The sequence below is a fragment of the Microtus oregoni genome, unplaced genomic scaffold, assembly GCF_018167655.1.
Source record: "Microtus oregoni isolate MIOR12 unplaced genomic scaffold, Mior012 000055F_ref0000237, whole genome shotgun sequence".
Taxonomy (NCBI): domain Eukaryota; kingdom Metazoa; phylum Chordata; class Mammalia; order Rodentia; family Cricetidae; genus Microtus; species Microtus oregoni.
In genome coordinates, this window is record NW_024543831.1 from 1,752,562 (window position 1) to 1,769,622 (window position 17,061).

Below are 17,061 nucleotides of genomic sequence, written 5' to 3' on the forward strand. Positions count from 1 at the left end.
AAGTATGTGTGGTGGGGGATAGGAAGAAGAGGTGCAGAGAGAAAGACTGGAACTCTTATCTTTTTTGTTGTGTTGTTTTTTGCTTCTTGGTTCCCCCCCCCCCCCCCTCGCCAGACAAGGTTTCTCTGTGTAACAGCCCTAGCTGTTCTGGAACTAGCTCTGTAGACCAGGCTGGCCTTGAACTCACAGAGACCCACCTGCCTCTGCCTCCCAAGTGTTGGGATTAAGCAGTGTGCCACCACCACCTGGGTGGAACCCTTATCTTTTGATAATGGGAATTTAAAATAGTACAGCTTCTTTAGAATCCAGTTTGGTGATTTCTGAAGACATTAAACGTAGCATTATTATATGAATCACATGATCCAGTAACTTAAATTTTATGATGTCCCTTGTGAACTGAAAGCAGATTTAAATAGGTGCTTGTCCCCCAGAGTACAGCAGTATTTATAGTAATCAAAAGGTAGAAACAACCCCTAATATTTAACAAGTAAATATTAAAATAGGTTAAATAAGCCTAACAGGCTTATGGTGTTAAAAATGAATAGCGCTCTGATACGTGCAAAAACTGAATGGACCTTGGAGACACGCTACATAAAGGAGGCCAGACACAAAGGGACACAACGTGTGTTGCTAAGGATCAGGGATGGTGGGGAATGGGTTCGGAGACTCTGTTCATGGTGATGCAGAAGTTCTGGAAGTGAATGGTGGTGACAACTGCATGACTGTTGGAAAACATTTCATGTATGGAACGGCAGACTTAAACGTGAGTGTAGTTTTCATTGTTGTAATTAGTACCCGAGGAAACAACGCCAATAGGCAAGGATTTCTTTTGGCTCCCAGTTTCATACATTTCCATCTAAGGTCAGCTAAATCCAAAGCAAAATATCATGGTAGTAAGAGCTCATGGCAAAGACTGCTTACCCATGGCAGCCAAGAAGCAGAGAATGCTTCTAACCGTGGGTTTCTCCTTCCCTGCTTTGTTACATTTGAGCTCCTGGGCTATTGGATGGTCTATCCAGGGTAAGTGATACATCAAGAAGGGTACTTTAATAAGCATCAGGATCGCTAAAATGGTAAATTTAGTCAGGCATGTGCAATATGCCTATAATCCTAGCACTTGGGAGATTGAATCAGGATTCTGAATGAGTTAAAGACTAGCCTGGGTCACATAGCCAGACCTTATCCCTAAAACGCAAACATAAACCAAAACAAAATAACAAAAGTCTATAAAACACCAAATTATGTACCATGCATATTTTATCACATGCATAAAAGCACTGTGCAATATTTGAGTATCAACTGCTGTTCTATCTCCTAAAGACATCTTATAGGGAAAAATTCGGGTGTGTGTATGTGTGTGCATTTGTGATATGTGCATGTGAGCACAGGTGTGTAAATGTGTGGAGATTAAAGACAACCCTTGAAAGTTGAAATTTAGTTTTAAAAAATTTGCCGGGCGGTGGTGGTGAACACTTTTAATCCCAGCACTCGAGAGGCAGAGACAGGCAGATCTCTGTGAGTTCGAGGCCAGCCTGGTCTACAAGAGCAAGTTCCAGAACACCTAGGGCTGTTATGTAGAGAAACCTTGTCTCAAAAACCCAAAACCAAAAAAGAAAAAATAATAATGTTTCAGGGCAGGGGAGATGACTCAGCAGTTAAAGGTACTTGCTGCACAAGGCAGGTGCCTAGAGTTCAGTTCTTGGAATCCATGTAAAGGTAGGAGGAGCGATCTATCCACAAAGCTGTCTTCTGACTGCCACGTGTGCCATGTCACACGCATGCACACATTTACTTCATGCATACATACAATTGCAAAGTTGGTGTTAGAAACTGGGCATAGTGGTGCACACCTTTAATTCCAGTGGTCAGGAGGCCGAGGCAGAGGTGGATCTCTGAGTTCAAGGCCTGTGTGGTTTATAGAGGGAGTTCCAGGACAGCTAGAGCTACACAGAGAAACCCTATCTTGAAAAAACCTTAAAAAAAATTGATGTTGGGCTTGAGAGATGGCTCAGTGGTTGAGAGCACTGCCTGCTCTTCCAAAAGTCCTGAGTTCAATTCCCAGCAACCACATGGTGACTCACAACCATCTATAATGAGATCTGGTTCCCTCTTCTGGCCCACAGGGAGGCAAACCACTGTATAGTCAATAAATAAATAAATCTTTAAAAAAATGATGTTAGAGATTATAAATTATGAATTGGAGGCTAGCTGAACATCACAGGAAAATTCAAGGGCAGTCTGAGTTGTACAGCAACACGCTGCCTCAACAAAAATTTTAATGGGGGACTGGAGAGATGGCTCAGAGGTTAGGAGCACTGACTGCTCTTCCAGAGGTCCTGAGTTCAATTCCTAGTATCCACATGGTGACTCACAACCATCTGTAATGAGATCTGGTGCCCTCCTCTGGCCTGCAGGCATACATTCAGGCAGAACATTATTCATAATAAATAAATAGATCTTAAAAAAATTTAATGGTTAGAAATTTTAAACATAAATCTTGCTGAATGTGGTGGCACATGTCATTTATATCAACACTCGAGAGGCAGAGACAGTTAGATCTCTGTAATTTCAAGGCTAGCCTGGTCTATAAATTGAGTTCCAGGTCAGTCAAGGTCACACAGTGAGACCTTATCTCAAAAAAATATATCTTAATATTTACAAAAGAAAAATATGACTTGAAACTCACAAAAGACAAATGAAATCTATTATAGGTATTTGAAAATTACATAAAACATAAGGAAAATTTAAAAACATTTACAAACATCACAAAAAATAAGATAATATAAAATAAGATAGTTTTCCTAGGTATGTATAGGGCTGATACAAGTCAATAAGGAAAAAGACTCTAAAAATGTGTGAGCCTTGTATCCAATATCAAAGAAAAACAAAGAGCTGATTCTTAGTTTTAGTAAGGAAATTGAAAATCGAAGTTATACTGAGCGGGGGCATGGTGGAGAATGCTGTAATTCCAGTGCTTGGGAAGTGGAGGCATTCAGGGTCATCCTCTGCTACACAGTGAGTTTGAGGCTAACCTAGGCTAACAAACAGAAAATCCATGCTATACTGAGATACCCTGTTGAAATATTTCGTTAGGGCTTTAACAAATAAAGTTAGCCTGAGGATCTGAGCATGGAGTGAGCCACTAGTTAACCAAAGAGGCCAGGCAGTGGTGGCACACACCTTTAATTCCAGCACTCAGGAGGCAGATGCAGATGGATCTCTGCGAGTTCAAGACCACCCTGGACTCCACTAGACTGACCCAGTCTCAAAGAGAAACAGAGCCAGGCAGTGGTGGCTCACTCCTTTAATCCCAGTACTTGAGAGTCACATGCTTTTAATCCCAACACTAGGGAGGTGAAGACAGGACGGGATGGCTGGCTGAGAGAGGAATATAAGGTGGAAGGAGATAGGAGCTCAGGGCATTCAGTTTGAGGACTTGTACAGACAGAATCACCCATTTGGTCTGAGAATATCATAGAGGTAAGAACTAATGGATGGCTGCCCTGATTCTCTGATCTTTCAGCTTTCACCCTAATATCTGACTCTGGGTTTTTATTATTAAGGCTAAATTCGTGCCACATCACTCCCTGAAAAATTATATTGGCTGTTGTGGAATATTAGTTTAATGTTATATTCAATGTGTTATATTCAATGTGCTATATTCATTTATGCGGTGGAATATTTGTTTAATGATGCAAAGATGTGCTGCCTTCTTTTATGTTGCATTTGTTTAACTTGGTAAATCTGTGTTACTTTGCCTGTCTAAAACACCTGATTGGTCTAATAAAGAGCAGGATGACCAATAGCTAGTCAGCAGAGGGATTGGTGGGGTAGCCAGGCAGAGAGAATAAATAGGAGAAATCAAGTGAAGAGCGAGGAGCGAGAAAAGGAGGAGAGGAGGATGACAGGAGCCCCCAGTCACCCAGCCAGCCACAGAGTAAGAAGGACAAAAAAGATATAAAGGATAGAGAAAGGTAAAAAGCTGAGAGGCAAAGCACAGAAAAAGAGAAACAGGATAATTTAAGTTAGAAAAGCTGGCTAGAAACAAATTAAGCTGAGGTCGGGCATTCATAAGTAAGAATAAGTCTCCATGTATTTATTTGAAAGCTGGATGGTGGGCCCCCAAAGAGTAAAAACAAGACACAAAAACACTACAATTGGCACAGCTCAAACCTCAGCAATACATTGGTAACACACATGCATAGGAATAGCAGGCACTTTCTGTAGCTGAGAGTATATAACTACTATGATGTAACTGCTATTATTGATATAACCACTATGATATAACTACTACTATGATGTAACTACTACAATTGACATAACCACTATGATGTAACTGCTACTATTGACATGGCTACTATGATGTAACTACTACTACTGATGTAACTACTACGATGTAACTGCTACAATTGACATAACCACTATGATGTAACTACTACCATTGATATAACTACGATGATGTAACTACTACTATTGATAAAACTACTATGAAGTAACTACTACTATTGACGTCACTACTATGATGTAACTGCTACTATTGATATAACCACTATGAAGTGAACTTCAGTAAAATTACAGATGCAGAGATTTTCCAACTATACCTTTTATTCCTATTTGTTGTTAATTCTTTACACAAGTTCAAAATGATATTTATACTGTTAAAGCTAAAACAACAAAGCGCTCAAAAATACAATAAACAAGGCATAGGCGACAGTCTCATGATTGTATTGTACTACAGTGACTCTCGTTTGTACTTTCAGCCTTAATATTTTTGATAACCTTTCTGCATTTTTGTATTATTCCTGACAAATTATTATCAAAAAAGAATTTCTCATTTAATGTATATACCTTAACATTTTTTTTTTAGTGGCAATCAAGTCTAACATTCTAGGACTTGGGAGAGTTGTTGCTGTCCATGCATCTATTTTATTCTGAAGAGCGACTGTGTTTTCCTGAACGATAGTTAAATGTTTCTTGGTCTGAGTAGAGAGCTGGCTATGTTGAACTTGTTGACTGCCTATTGTCAAGGCACCAGTGGTCGTGAACCCTGCCAGGGCCATTTTTAGCAGGACTAGTACAGGAGTTCTCTTATTTCTTGAACCTAAGGGGTGTAAGTATTGTTGGACCTCACTTCCTGGAGCACATCTAGTCAGGGCCAAAAGTATCATTCTGAAACTGTCTTCCGGCAACAGGTGTAAGCACCCTTGGGATTTCCCTTAGTTGACACATTGGAATGAGCTCCTCCCTGGAACACAGTGGTCCAGAGTCTGGCAGAGCTGCTGCCAGATGAGGTTGGTGAGCATTGCATCAGGGCAGATGCCACTGCAGGGGCAGGTTGAGGAGGCCTTGCCTCGGAACTGGTAAGTAGGCAGTAACATGGGCAAAATTTCATTCTCTGGGGAAGCTAATGGGGTTGCTTTCTTCATTCTTCAGGCTTCAACGTTTTTGTAAGACTGTGGGGTCTCACAGAGAGACTGTGCAAGCCCCATGATGAGAAGAATTCTCTAACCAGGGGCTGGGAGAGTTTATATGTGCCTAGCCCTAGCTGTGAGACAATTTAAGGTCTTACCTAGGGGCATCATGGATATCCCTGTCACCTCTTGTTACTCGAGGTGAGTGCCCATTCGGGTTAAATGGCAAGTTAGGGCTCAGTCAGACCCAGTATCCACACAGCTGTAGAACCATTACAAGCATTCACCATTCATTCAGAAATTATACATTTTCATTTTAGATTCTCAGTCTGTCCATTTCCCTGCAGACCAATCTAACTTTTCCTTAGAGACTAGTGCCACCTCAGTAGCCCATCAAGGCTATGGATGAAAATCTGTGGGGTGATGAACCCCATGTCAGCTTTCCTGCCTATCTCCCTGGGTTCTGAATGACCCGCCTAATCTCACCTTCTTCCAATTGGAGACTCCGGTCCTGGGTCTCACAGTCCCCTTGACCAGTAGAACAGGACCCTGGAATCCCACAGGCTTCCCAGTACCAGAGACCTGGGAGACCCAAGAGTGGCAACTTTCTGGACCAACTAGGGTCAAGATGAAGGAGATCTCATGGGCCGGGGGCTCCGGAAAGGTTGCCGATATCTTTCCGGAATAGGCACCCTAACCGCAATGAGAGTAGAGTAGAAAAGAGGAGATGTCACCAGCGGAGTGAAGCCAGGACAACTCCCGAAAGGCTTTGTTCCTGGGTCCCGTCTGTATTCTCATTTTACACTTTAGAACCACAAGGAGGGGTGGGCAAGCAAGCAAACTTTACTGGAAGCTTATGTAGCAGCCAGTAGGCTGTTGAGGGCAACGACTCATGCTTTAGCTATTTCTCCACGTCGGTCTGTTCCCGGAGCAAGTGAAATCATGCTTGGCAAATAGGAAGTACATGTAGTACGTGTAGTGCTGTCAGCGAGTCCCTAAATAAATCAATAGCCAGTAACCGGTCTTTCTACCATTCTGCGTCATAATCTCCAGGTTGGCTTAGGAGAAAATGCAAGGTGTATTGTGTTATATCATTGTATGAAGAATAGGGGAAGAATAAAGTGAACTTAAGAACTGTTCTTCCATGCTTAAAATACGTTCAAGAACATATGTATGAAACTCATTTGCCTGTGGGGAAGGTTATTCTGGTTAGGGATCCAGGTAGAAGGAAACCTTTCACTACCTACTGCATATATAATCCACTGATGTTATTATTATGTATTTATGTATTTATTTATTATTATTATAGTGTTGTTATATGTATGTATAGGGTCTGTATATGCTTAGCATGTGTGTGGAGGTCTGAGAACGGCATGGTGGAGTAGGTTTTTTTTTTTTTTTGACTTTTTGGAGATTGAGCTCAGGTCTTCAGGCTTGTGTGGCAAAGACTTTTGTCTGATGAGCCACCCCACTGCCATATTGGTCCACTGAATTAGAAACAGCATAATACCCTAGTGAATGTTAAACAAAGAAAAGTCTGATTGGACAGAGGTAGGTTATACCCGATCTTTTAATTTTGTCGTTTACAATTTTCCCCAATAGGTGGCGCTCTGCAAGCACCACGCTGTACTTTTTCCCCTTCACTGCTTTTTTGTGAGGGTCTGGGGGTAGGGTGCCATGACTTTAATACAGCGCCTCAAGCAAGCTTGACAAGTGCTCTGCTACTGAGTTACACCGCCACCTTCCCCAAGCTTGGGCTTTTATTTTATTTTGAGAAAACCCCAGAATTTCTCTGACAGTTCTTCCTCTCTGCTTGCCACTTCTGCAGATTAACAGTAGGGATGAAGATCTCTCTACTGGGCTCTCTCTAAAACACATTGCTTTGATCCTGGGATGGAAAGGGCAATACCTGGAATGAGAAAGAAAATTTGTAATTGGTCAGAAAACCAACTGATGTTTTCAAATCTGTGTTCCTGATTGACACTGGTGAAGGGCTGATTGGATCAGAACTTCTGATTCGTTGTTAGGCTGGTTTTAGAAGTTAATAAGGTGGTTTTTTTCCCGCTAGATCAAGATAGCTAGGAACTCACAGGGAACTATCTCTGCTTTCAGAGTTCTGGAGATTAAAGGAATGCTTCACCATACCCAGTTTTGAGGTTTTGTTTTTTTATTTTTTGGTTTATTTTTATTTATTTATTTATTTTTTTGGTTTTTCCAGACAGGGTTTCTCTGTGGTTTTGGAGCCTGTCCTGGAACTAGCTCTTGTAGACCAGGCTGGCCTCGAACTCACAGAGCCCCGCCTGCCTCTGCCTCCTGTGTGCTGGGATTAAAGGCGTGCACCACACTGCCCTGTCTGAGACTTTAATGGGGTTAAGATTAATGTTCAGCATCTCTGTGGCTCAGGGCTCTTCTCTCAGAGGATTTACAGTTGCTTACGGCTCCCAAGTATTCATTGAGTCCTGGTACCAGTGACTTTAGGAGAAAGACTCCACACTCCTCTACCCACGCCCTACTTCTCATCCTTATTGCAAAGAGATTTGGCAACCTCTGGGAAGCATGCCGGTCATGCAGAGGCAGAGCCCCGCCCCGAGATGAGCGGTGAAGCACCCACTTACTTCGAGTACTGTTGAGCTCACTTCCTCCTTGGATGACTTCCTTGGAGATGGCTATATTGCTCATCGTCCCGATCCCTGAGGGGCTGAAGAGGACAGCATAACCATCCACTCATGTTTTATCCTTTATTAATTAATGTAAAGCATATCCATCAAATATTTTTATGAACAAAACTTTAGGTGATTCACAGCTCTAGGAGCCAAAAGAAAGAGGAGAGGAAGGGTCCCCCTGGAATTTCCTCATGCGTCTTTCTCAATCAGTGTGCTCTTCAGCTTTTTCTCACCAGCTCCTTACCTCGGTCTTTATGTTTCCCATGCTATCCAACACAGCAACCGTCTATTAAATAGCATGTCATAAGCGGATCTTTATCTCTACAGTAGCTTCCAGAGAACTTGCCCACAATCCTTAAGGTCCACCCCAAAGAACTGTGGCACCATTTTTCTCTTCCCTGGTTCTTTACCTGGTAGAGCTGTTCATTTGGCAACAGAGTCTGCTTGTCCGAAGCTGCACAAGAAATAGACAAAATATACATTTAAAGACAGAATGATAATTGAGTTATTCGCATGATGGAATTCTAAGTAGTGTGAGAGTCAGCTGCACATAAGAATATGGATCATTCTCAAAAGCACATTGTTGAGCAAAAGGAGCTATGCGCAAGACTACGTGTTGTACAAGTCCATTTCCACAGAACTAGAACCAAACAGAACACCTCTGTAGCCAGAAGTCAGGATAGCGCTCATGCTCAGGGGCAGGTAGCGGCTGGGAGTGACTGTCAGTGGGACTTCCATATGGTGTTGGTAACGCTCGGTTTCTTAAACTGGGTGTCGGATGCACAAGTATGTTTGTTTTGTCCACTTTATTTTAGCTGTATTCTTGTGATTCACTTTTCCATATGTAGGTTTTACTTCAATGAAAAGCTTCCTCCTCGGGGATCAGGGATGCAGATCAGTTGGTTGGGTGCTTAGTATGTGTGAGGTCATGAGTTTGATCTGTAACACAACTTATACAGGGCGCGTTGCAGCATATGCTTGTGATCCCAACACTTGGGAGGTAGAAGCAGGTGAATCGGAAATGCAAGGTACAGTTACATAAGACTTATTTTATTTTTTTAAAGAATGTTTTCCTTCTTTTTTTTTTTTTAATATTTATTTATTATGTATACAGTGTTCTGTCTGTATGTCTGCCTGCAGGCCAGAAGAGGGCGCCAGATGAGTGGTTGTGAGCCACCATATGGTTCCTGGAATTGAACTCAGGACCTCTGGAAGAGCATCCACTGCTCTTAACCACTGAGCCATCTCTCCAGCCCCTTCCTTTTTTCTTTCTTTGGGACAGGATCTCACAATGTAGCTGGCTGGCCTGGGACTTTGTATGTAGACCAGGCTAGCCTCAAACTTAAGGTGACCCTCTTGTCTCAGCTTCCTTAGTGCTAGGATTGTCAATGTGAGCCACTACATTTGGTTTCCATAAATAATTCTGTTTTTGAGGTTGGGTCTCACTATGTAACCCTTAGCTGGCCTGAAACTTGGTATATAGACCCCAGCCTTGAACTCCCAGAAATCTGTCTGCCTCTGTCTCTGGAGTGCAGGGATTAAAGGCGTGCACCGTTATGCCTGTTCTCAATAAAGTATTAAAACACAGAGAGAGATCAAGCATGGTAACTCATGCCTATAATCTCACTCCTTGTGAAGAACTGCAGGGATCTGAGTCAGCCTGAGCTACATAATGAGTTCCAGCCAGGGCTACCTTACAAGACCCTGTCTCAACAACAACAACAACAGAAAAAAAAAAAAGAAAGAAAAAAGAAATTTAAGAAAAAAAAGGCAAATCCCAAATATGCTAGGATAATAAGAAATGTCTTTCCTACTTGCCCTACAGAGACATAGGGTCATCAATTATGAATTAGCAATATGCACCAACAGTTTCCCTGCTGGGTCTGTCTTGATAAGAAGGAAGCCAAGGGTCTTAGTTGGTCCCATCTCTCAACTCAGGATATTCTTTTTCTTCCAGGACTGGGAATGATCTCAGAGCTTCACAATGCCACCTAAGTGTTTTATACTGAGCTACATTATATAACTATAATGTATATTTATATTATATATAATATGTTTATATTATATATAAATAACCTCAATTATTTATGTGTATTTTTTTTAAAGATAGGATCTCATGTAGTTTAGACTGGCCTTGAACTCACTCCATAGCTTTGTATGACCTTGACCTTCAGATCCCCCTTTCTCTACCTCCCAAACACTTGGACTACAGGCTCGTGTCACCATACCCAGTTTTATTCAGTGCTAGGGACTGAATCAATTCCGAGCTTGAAGTAGGTGAAGCAGGGCTCTAGTACCTGTGACACATCTCCAGCTGCCCCTCTTCATTTCGAGACAGGGTCTTATGTAGATCAGGTTGGCCTCAAACTTTCTATGTGGCCAAAAATGATCTTGAATGTCTGATTCTCCAGTCTCCTCTCTTGAGTGTTGGGATTATAGGCATGTGCTACCACATCTGGTTTGAGCGTTCTGGGGCTTGAACCTTAGGCCTTGTGCAAACTAGATAAGTGGCCTACTAATTGAGCCCCTACCCCTTTACAAATTTAATTTTAAGACAGAATATTAAAATATACCTATATTATATTATATTATATTATATTATATTATATTATATGTAAGGTTGCCTTGGCAGCCTTGAACTCAGGGCCCTCCGGCCTGAGCCTCCTAAGTACCTAGGATTACAAGCATGTAGCACCACATTTAGCTTGTTTTACCTCGTGACTGCCGAACTCCATCTTGCCCAGCAATGAAGTATACACCGACAGCAAGGAAGAAGATGCTGATGATTTCAGCGAAGATAAAACCCGATATGGTACCCAAACTGAGCTCAATGCAGTTCTCACACACTGTGGGGAACAAGACACAGGGAGGGCTAGCCCTCTCTAGGAATGTAAGGTGTTATTGCATCTTTCCTTTCTTCTGCCCACCACCATCAGTGCCTCTGCCCTGGGCAGCAGGAGCTGCCCTCTCTGTGTGGTATTACGATAGAGGATCCTTGCCCCAAGAACTGTTGCTTGCCAGTGTTCCTCTCTGAGAAATTCCAGGGATGCCTAAACAGTTCTATCATCGGGAACTCAGTGAAGGAGAAGGAAGACCTGATCTCCAGTCTCGACAACCCCGCTCTCCTCTCCACTGCACAGTCCCCTCCTCCTAACTGATTTATTTGTTGAGCTGCTCTAATCCATGTGGTCCACCTAAAAGTTAAACAGGTCGTACAGGGCTGTGCTTTCTCAAGACACTGTGGGAAGTGTCAATTTAAAGAGTAGTAACCCTAGACAAAGAGAACCAGCTATTATTATTACCACAGATCACTGCTTAGCATCTGTCCCCACCTTGTCCCAGACTGGTAAGCCCACCAGAACAGTAAGTTCTGCTGAATTAGGGGTTACATACTTCTGTAATACACTTGGAGTGGCTTTGACTTGTCCTTTGCTCCTTGACACCAGTACACGCCGCGAGGGTCTTTGGTCCTGCTTCCTAGATTCCACTTGTTTTCAGTTGCATTTGGAGGACTTATTCTGTTCCCGTCTTTAAGCCACGTGATGGTCTTGTCTTTCAAGTCACACAACAGAAGTACAGACCCATCTCCTCGTTTGTCATCCACTTTTACCACATGGTTTTCTGGAAAGGGGTAGGTCATGGTTCTGTTAAGGGGCTTTGTGATCGTACCAGAAGACTAGTAGAACACTGTTTCTCCATTGTTACGGCGCATGCGAATCACACGGGGACCATGGTAGAATTTCAGCTCTTATTTAGAAGTTCTGGGGAGGTGAGGTCTGTTACTAACATGCTAATGCTGCTGGTTCGGTCATGTTTTAAGGCATGCTTAGTTACTAAGATCCTGTTTCTACTGCAAGAACCAGACAATTCATTGCTTAGGTCTAGGAAAACTGCCCAGAATGGGTCCCAGCAGGACACTGATTTGGTTGATAATGGAAATGTCAGCTCTCCAACTCTTACCACCTTATCTTATCAAACTTGTTCCTTTTCTAAATTACGAGACTATTGTTTTTTTTAAATGAATGTGTGTATGTGTGCATGTCATGTATGTACAGGTACCCACAGAGGCCAGAGGAGGGTGTTGGGTGTCCTAGAGCTGGAGTTACAGACAGTTGTGAGTCATCTTCTGTGGGTGCTAGAAACTGAACTTAGGTGCTCTGGAAGAATAAGAAGTGTTCTTGACTATTGAGTCATCTTCTCAGCCCCTGAGACTACTGTTGTAGGAAGCCGTACTTCTATGGAGTTTTTCATAATTTGAGAATAGAGAGGAACCATTTCTCTTACCTTGTTTTTTCTGGGCCACAATACCTGGAAAGATAGAAGAAAGATAAAGAATCAGTTTGGCATGGGCTTGTTCTGATGGGCCAAGGTATTCACATGGTCACATGAGGTCAAGATCAAGAGAGATACTAGTCCATGGCAATGGCTCCATCTGTGTTCCTCTCCTGGATGGAACCTAAATCACCAAACTCAATTACACATTGCTGTGTTTGGTCTTTGCGCTACCTTTCTGGGTGGGATTTTTCTTTCTTCCTTTCTTTAATATTTATCTTATTATTAGTTGTGTGTATCTGTGTATGAACATCAGAGCAAGTTCATGTGTGCATGAGAATTCAGTTGCCTGTGGAGACAAGAGGCATCAGCTCCCTGGATCTGGAGTTATAGACAGTTGTGAGCTGCCTGTCCCAGATGCTGGGAACCAAACTCAGGTCTTTTGCAAGAACAGTAAATCCTTAACCACTTAGCCATCTCTCCAGCCCTGCTGCGTGTGAGTTTCTAAATCTTTGGGATTTCTTGAATGATGAGTGTGCCTTTGCTGTTCATGGTAGACCCTTGGCTACCCTGACTTTATGCTAAGGAGATGATTTGAGAAGGAGCTGGTAAAGTTTTACCACCTAGGGAATGAAGATTTTGAAGCTGCTATTAATGCCAGTGCTTATACAAATGTGTATGAACGATAATAGAAGACTTCATGATGCAGCTTTTAAAAGTTTCTATCCACAATGGGGTGGGGATTTACAGGGATGCAGCTGTTTTGAGGCTACCCTCAATCCTGCAATAAACCCCCCACCCTTTCTTTGTAAATAAGCCGACTAAACTGATTCTCTAAACTGGACTTTGGTGGAATTATTATTTTGATTTGCACCAGTGTCCTACCTGAAGCGAACAGATCATTCATGTCTCTCCAGGAACAAGATAACATAACAAATTGGTGCTCAAACATGGGTGTGGTAGTACCAAAGCACTTGGGAGGCTACAAAAGCCTTTCATGGCTCTTGCTTTGGGTAGTAAGGTATGCAACCGAGGCTGAGCATCTGAAGGTCGAACATCACGAGAGCAGTTCCAATATGACGGTCCCTTCCCCCATGTGGAATATAGTGGTGGACGTTTTTGCTATGATAGATGCATGGGCCTCACTATAGGTAAGGCTGGACCATCAGAAAGTAAACTGTCCATGGGGGATATCCTGGGGTGGCTGTTTTAAGGATTTAGTAAATCTCAGCCAGGTGGTGGTGGCTCACATCTCTAATCTTGGCACTTTGGAGGCAGAGGCAAGTGGATCTCTGTGAGTTTGAAGCCAGTCTGGTCTACAAGAGCAAGTTCCAGAACAGCAAAGATTACACAGAGAAGTCCTGTCTCAATAGACAAAAAAATTAATAAAACTTATAAAAAATATGAGAAAGAGAGGTGTGGATGAACACCTTTAACCCCAACACTTGGGAGACAAGGTGTGGAGATATCTGAAAGTCTACATATTGAGTTCCAGGATAGCCAGGATACATAGTGATACCCTGCCTCAAAGAGACAGGGCGGGGGGGGAGAGGAAAAGAGAAATAATTGATTCATTGATTCTGCTCAAGAAAAAATGTTTAGTAGAGGAAATGACATTTGGCTTACATTGAAGAACAAGTAAAAACTTACCAGATAGCGAAAGGCTTTTTGGGTGGGAAAAAATAGCTAATTAAATATGCAGATTTGGAAGAGGTGAGGGAAGTGGTAAGGCTCGATGTGGAGTTGGTGATGGGGGAGCTAGTCATGAGTCCAAGTCTAACAGAAGTAGTTGGAAGCATCAACTGTCCTACAACTTCTGCAGGCTGATGCTGTTTATGAATGACACCAGCATACTGCCTAGAACATGGGAGGAGCCCCATCTGCCAGGTGAATGGTTATGGGAATGAATCATGTAGGTGGACAAACAGTTAAATATATTATTATTCTAAAGATATATTTTATATGTATGAGTGTTTGCTTGATGTGTATATGTGCACCGTGAGAGTGCCTGGTGCTGGTGGAAGCCAGAAGAGAACGTCCCAATTTCCTGGAACTGGAGTTACAGACAGTTGTGAGCCACCTTGTGGGTTCTAGGACTCGAACCCCAGGCTTCTACAAGCACAGTAAGCATGCTCTTAAGTGCTGAGCCATCTCTATGGCCCCAAACATGTTTTCACTAGTCCTTATCTCTAATTATTTGGCTATTGTAAGAGAGCAAGGAGATTCTTCGTTTTGCTTAGAGTCAGTAGGAGCGGAGATGGTAGTGACCGCTGACATTGTTGACATTTGCATATCTGAGTGTAGTCTCTTCAGACTCAGGAACCCACATCGCCAAATTTCCAATAGACTGGTACGAGAATTGAGTTCAGTGGGCAGTGGTGTTTAAGTGTTCACAACTTACTGGTCGCTGAGCTAGATCAGGACTTGGCTTTTCTGTTGCTCAACCTGGTATTCTTACTTTCAGTATTGCCCTTTAGCCTGTGCTGTCTGCAGCTTTCTCCGCTTTCTCTCAGCGAGGCTGCTCCCCTCTCTCCATCTTCTCCACGTCTCCCACTCCGCTGTCCTACATGGAATGTCACCATAGTACCACTGCCTCCCTCCCTGCTTTGAGAGAAGTGGTGCTGTTGTGGTCCCATCCTGCTTCCTGTCTGATGACAAACCCGCCTCCCGAGAGCCCCTGCACCTGCTTTCTGTTGCCCTCACCCACACTCTTGCCTTCCTGTGTGTGCCCTTGACTCTGCCCTCCGTCTTTCCGAATCTACTCTAGACTTTTATTTTGCGCGTCGCCATCTCCTTTAGCTAAAAAATGTACTCACCCATTTTTTAATTAATTTATTTTTTTTTCAAGATAGTCTCTGTGTAGTCCTGGCTGTCCTGGAGCTCTCTCAGTAGACCAGGCTGGCCTTGAACTTATGAAGATCTGCCTGTCTCTGCCTAGAGTGCTGGGGTTAAAGGCGTGTGCCATCACTGCCCGGTCATTGTTTATTTCGTATGCTCCTTTTCTCTTTTACGCCATCTCTTCCGCCTCTCACTCGCATCCTCTCCAGCAGTTCCTACCCTGCCACATTTTATCACCCACCCTCCACTTTTTTTAAATTTTTAGCCATTCTGGCATCTCCTCACACCACTCTACTGAAACCGTGCTAATCAGTCATGATCTTCATTTCACCAAATTCCACAAATTTAAAATTTAACTGTATCCTTATATTAGTAGATTATGTTAGACATTTTCTACCTGGTTTGTTGTTGTTGTTTTAGGACAGGGCTTTCCACTGTCTGGGCTGACCTAGAATTTGCTATATAGCCCAGGTTGCCCTGGAACTATTGACTTTCCTGCCTCTACCTCCTGAGTACTGAGTTTAGATGCTGCTACATCTAATAAATATTTCCTACTCTTGGCTCCTCACAGATCCATCCTCAAGTCTTTGTTCTTGACATGTCACAGAAGGGTTTTGTAGTTTCAAGAACTTTCAAGCCTTTAGTAAGGTGTGGTAACTTACGTCTCTATCACCAGCACTCAGGAGGCTGAGGCCAGAGGATTGCCTATGAGTTGGAGGCCAGCCTGGGCTACATAGTAAGACCCTGTTAAAAAGGAAGGGAGTGGGAACATTTTGATGTGGCAGGTAAAAGGATTTGTTTTTTATTCTAGGCCCCACATAGTGGAGAAAGAGACCAGTTCCTTCAGGTTGTCCTCTGATTTCCATGTATGTATTACGGCATGCACATAACGAACAAGCAAACAAATAAATAAGATAATTTTCTTGACTTTAGCTTCCCCCAGGGTACCCAGGTTTAATCTAGTTAACCTACTTCCTGGTGGTGAACTAGTATGTCTGTATGCACACACAGGTATGCCTATGCTACATCTTGTGCTCAATGTGTCAGCAGTGAAACCCATCTCTCCAATGACACCTGAGCTCTTGCGAACAGAAGGTTTTGGTTCATCCCTTTCTTCTATGGAGTCTCACATATCTGGATCTTGGCACGCTTGTGGACCGGTTAAACAGCTTTGTGGGCAAATGTTTCGTAGATCCACTGACTGTATCCCTTTCTCCCAATTTTCTCACCTGGGCCATGTCACCACGTGTGACGTGTGTGTGTGTGTGTGTGTGTGTGTGTGTGTGTGCGCGCGCGCGCGCGCGCGCACCTGACTGAGCTGAAGGTGGTGATGTGTCGAGGCTGGCTGGCCTGCTAGAAAGCCTTGGGACCCATCAGTCCCTGCCTTCCCAGCACTGTGATGACAAGAGTCAGCCACCACACCCTCATTTTAAGTGGGTTCCAGGGATCGAATTCAGATTCCCTTGCTTGCCTGCTAAGTAATCACCTTTTGACTGAGTCATTACCCCAGCTGCACGGCCCTTCTTAAGTACATTCAGGCCTAAGATGGCGGCAGTACCATCCTCTCTCTAGCCAGTTTAGCCCTTAGGTCCCTGTGCTTCTTTCCGGAAGAGAACAGCTGGAGGCTTCCTTTTTGCCTCTCCTTTGAATTCTAAGATGACAGATGAAGATGGCTCAAGTTTAGTTAGGATTCCAATAACCTTGCCTCCCCGGTCATGGGTCATGGCCTCGTCTCCTGAGCCTTTCCCAGGCTGTCAGACCCTCGAGTAAACTCTTACCTTGAAGAAGAAAGATCACCAGGATGAGGCCAGTCAGACCCTTCCCCTGCTCCATGTTGATCTCTTTCCTTCTCTAGTTAAAGTGTGGAGGTTCCTCAG

General features: G+C 43.2%; 1 protein-coding gene across 1 annotated transcript; it reads right to left on the reverse strand.

The window, feature by feature from the left end:
* Positions 1-6,978: 6,978 nt before the first annotated feature.
* Cd3g (CD3g molecule) lies at positions 6,979-17,061 on the reverse strand. Its single transcript, XM_041638490.1, has 7 exons — positions 16,963-17,061; positions 12,359-12,382; positions 11,468-11,695; positions 10,789-10,920; positions 8,485-8,528; positions 8,027-8,109; positions 6,979-7,320 (listed from the first exon to the last, which is right to left on the reverse strand). The coding sequence occupies exons 1-6, from the start codon at positions 17,015-17,017 to the stop codon at positions 8,044-8,046; spliced, it is 549 nt and encodes a 182-aa protein (XP_041494424.1). The 5' UTR covers positions 17,018-17,061; the 3' UTR covers positions 6,979-7,320; positions 8,027-8,043.

Bases quoted from the DNA above. Each gene is read 5' to 3' on its own strand.
- Cd3g (XM_041638490.1), bottom strand. From the start codon at position 17,017: ATGGAGCAGGGGAAGGGTCTGACTGGCCTCATCCTGGTGATCTTTCTT. The intron at 12,383-16,962 runs GTAAGAGTTTAC...CTATCTTTCCAG, and splicing joins GGTGATCTTTCTTCTTCAAG to GTATTGTGGCCCAGAAAAAA. The intron at 11,696-12,358 runs GTAAGAGAAATG...ACCCCTTTCCAG, and splicing joins TGTGGCCCAGAAAAAACAAG to AAAACCATGTGGTAAAAGTG.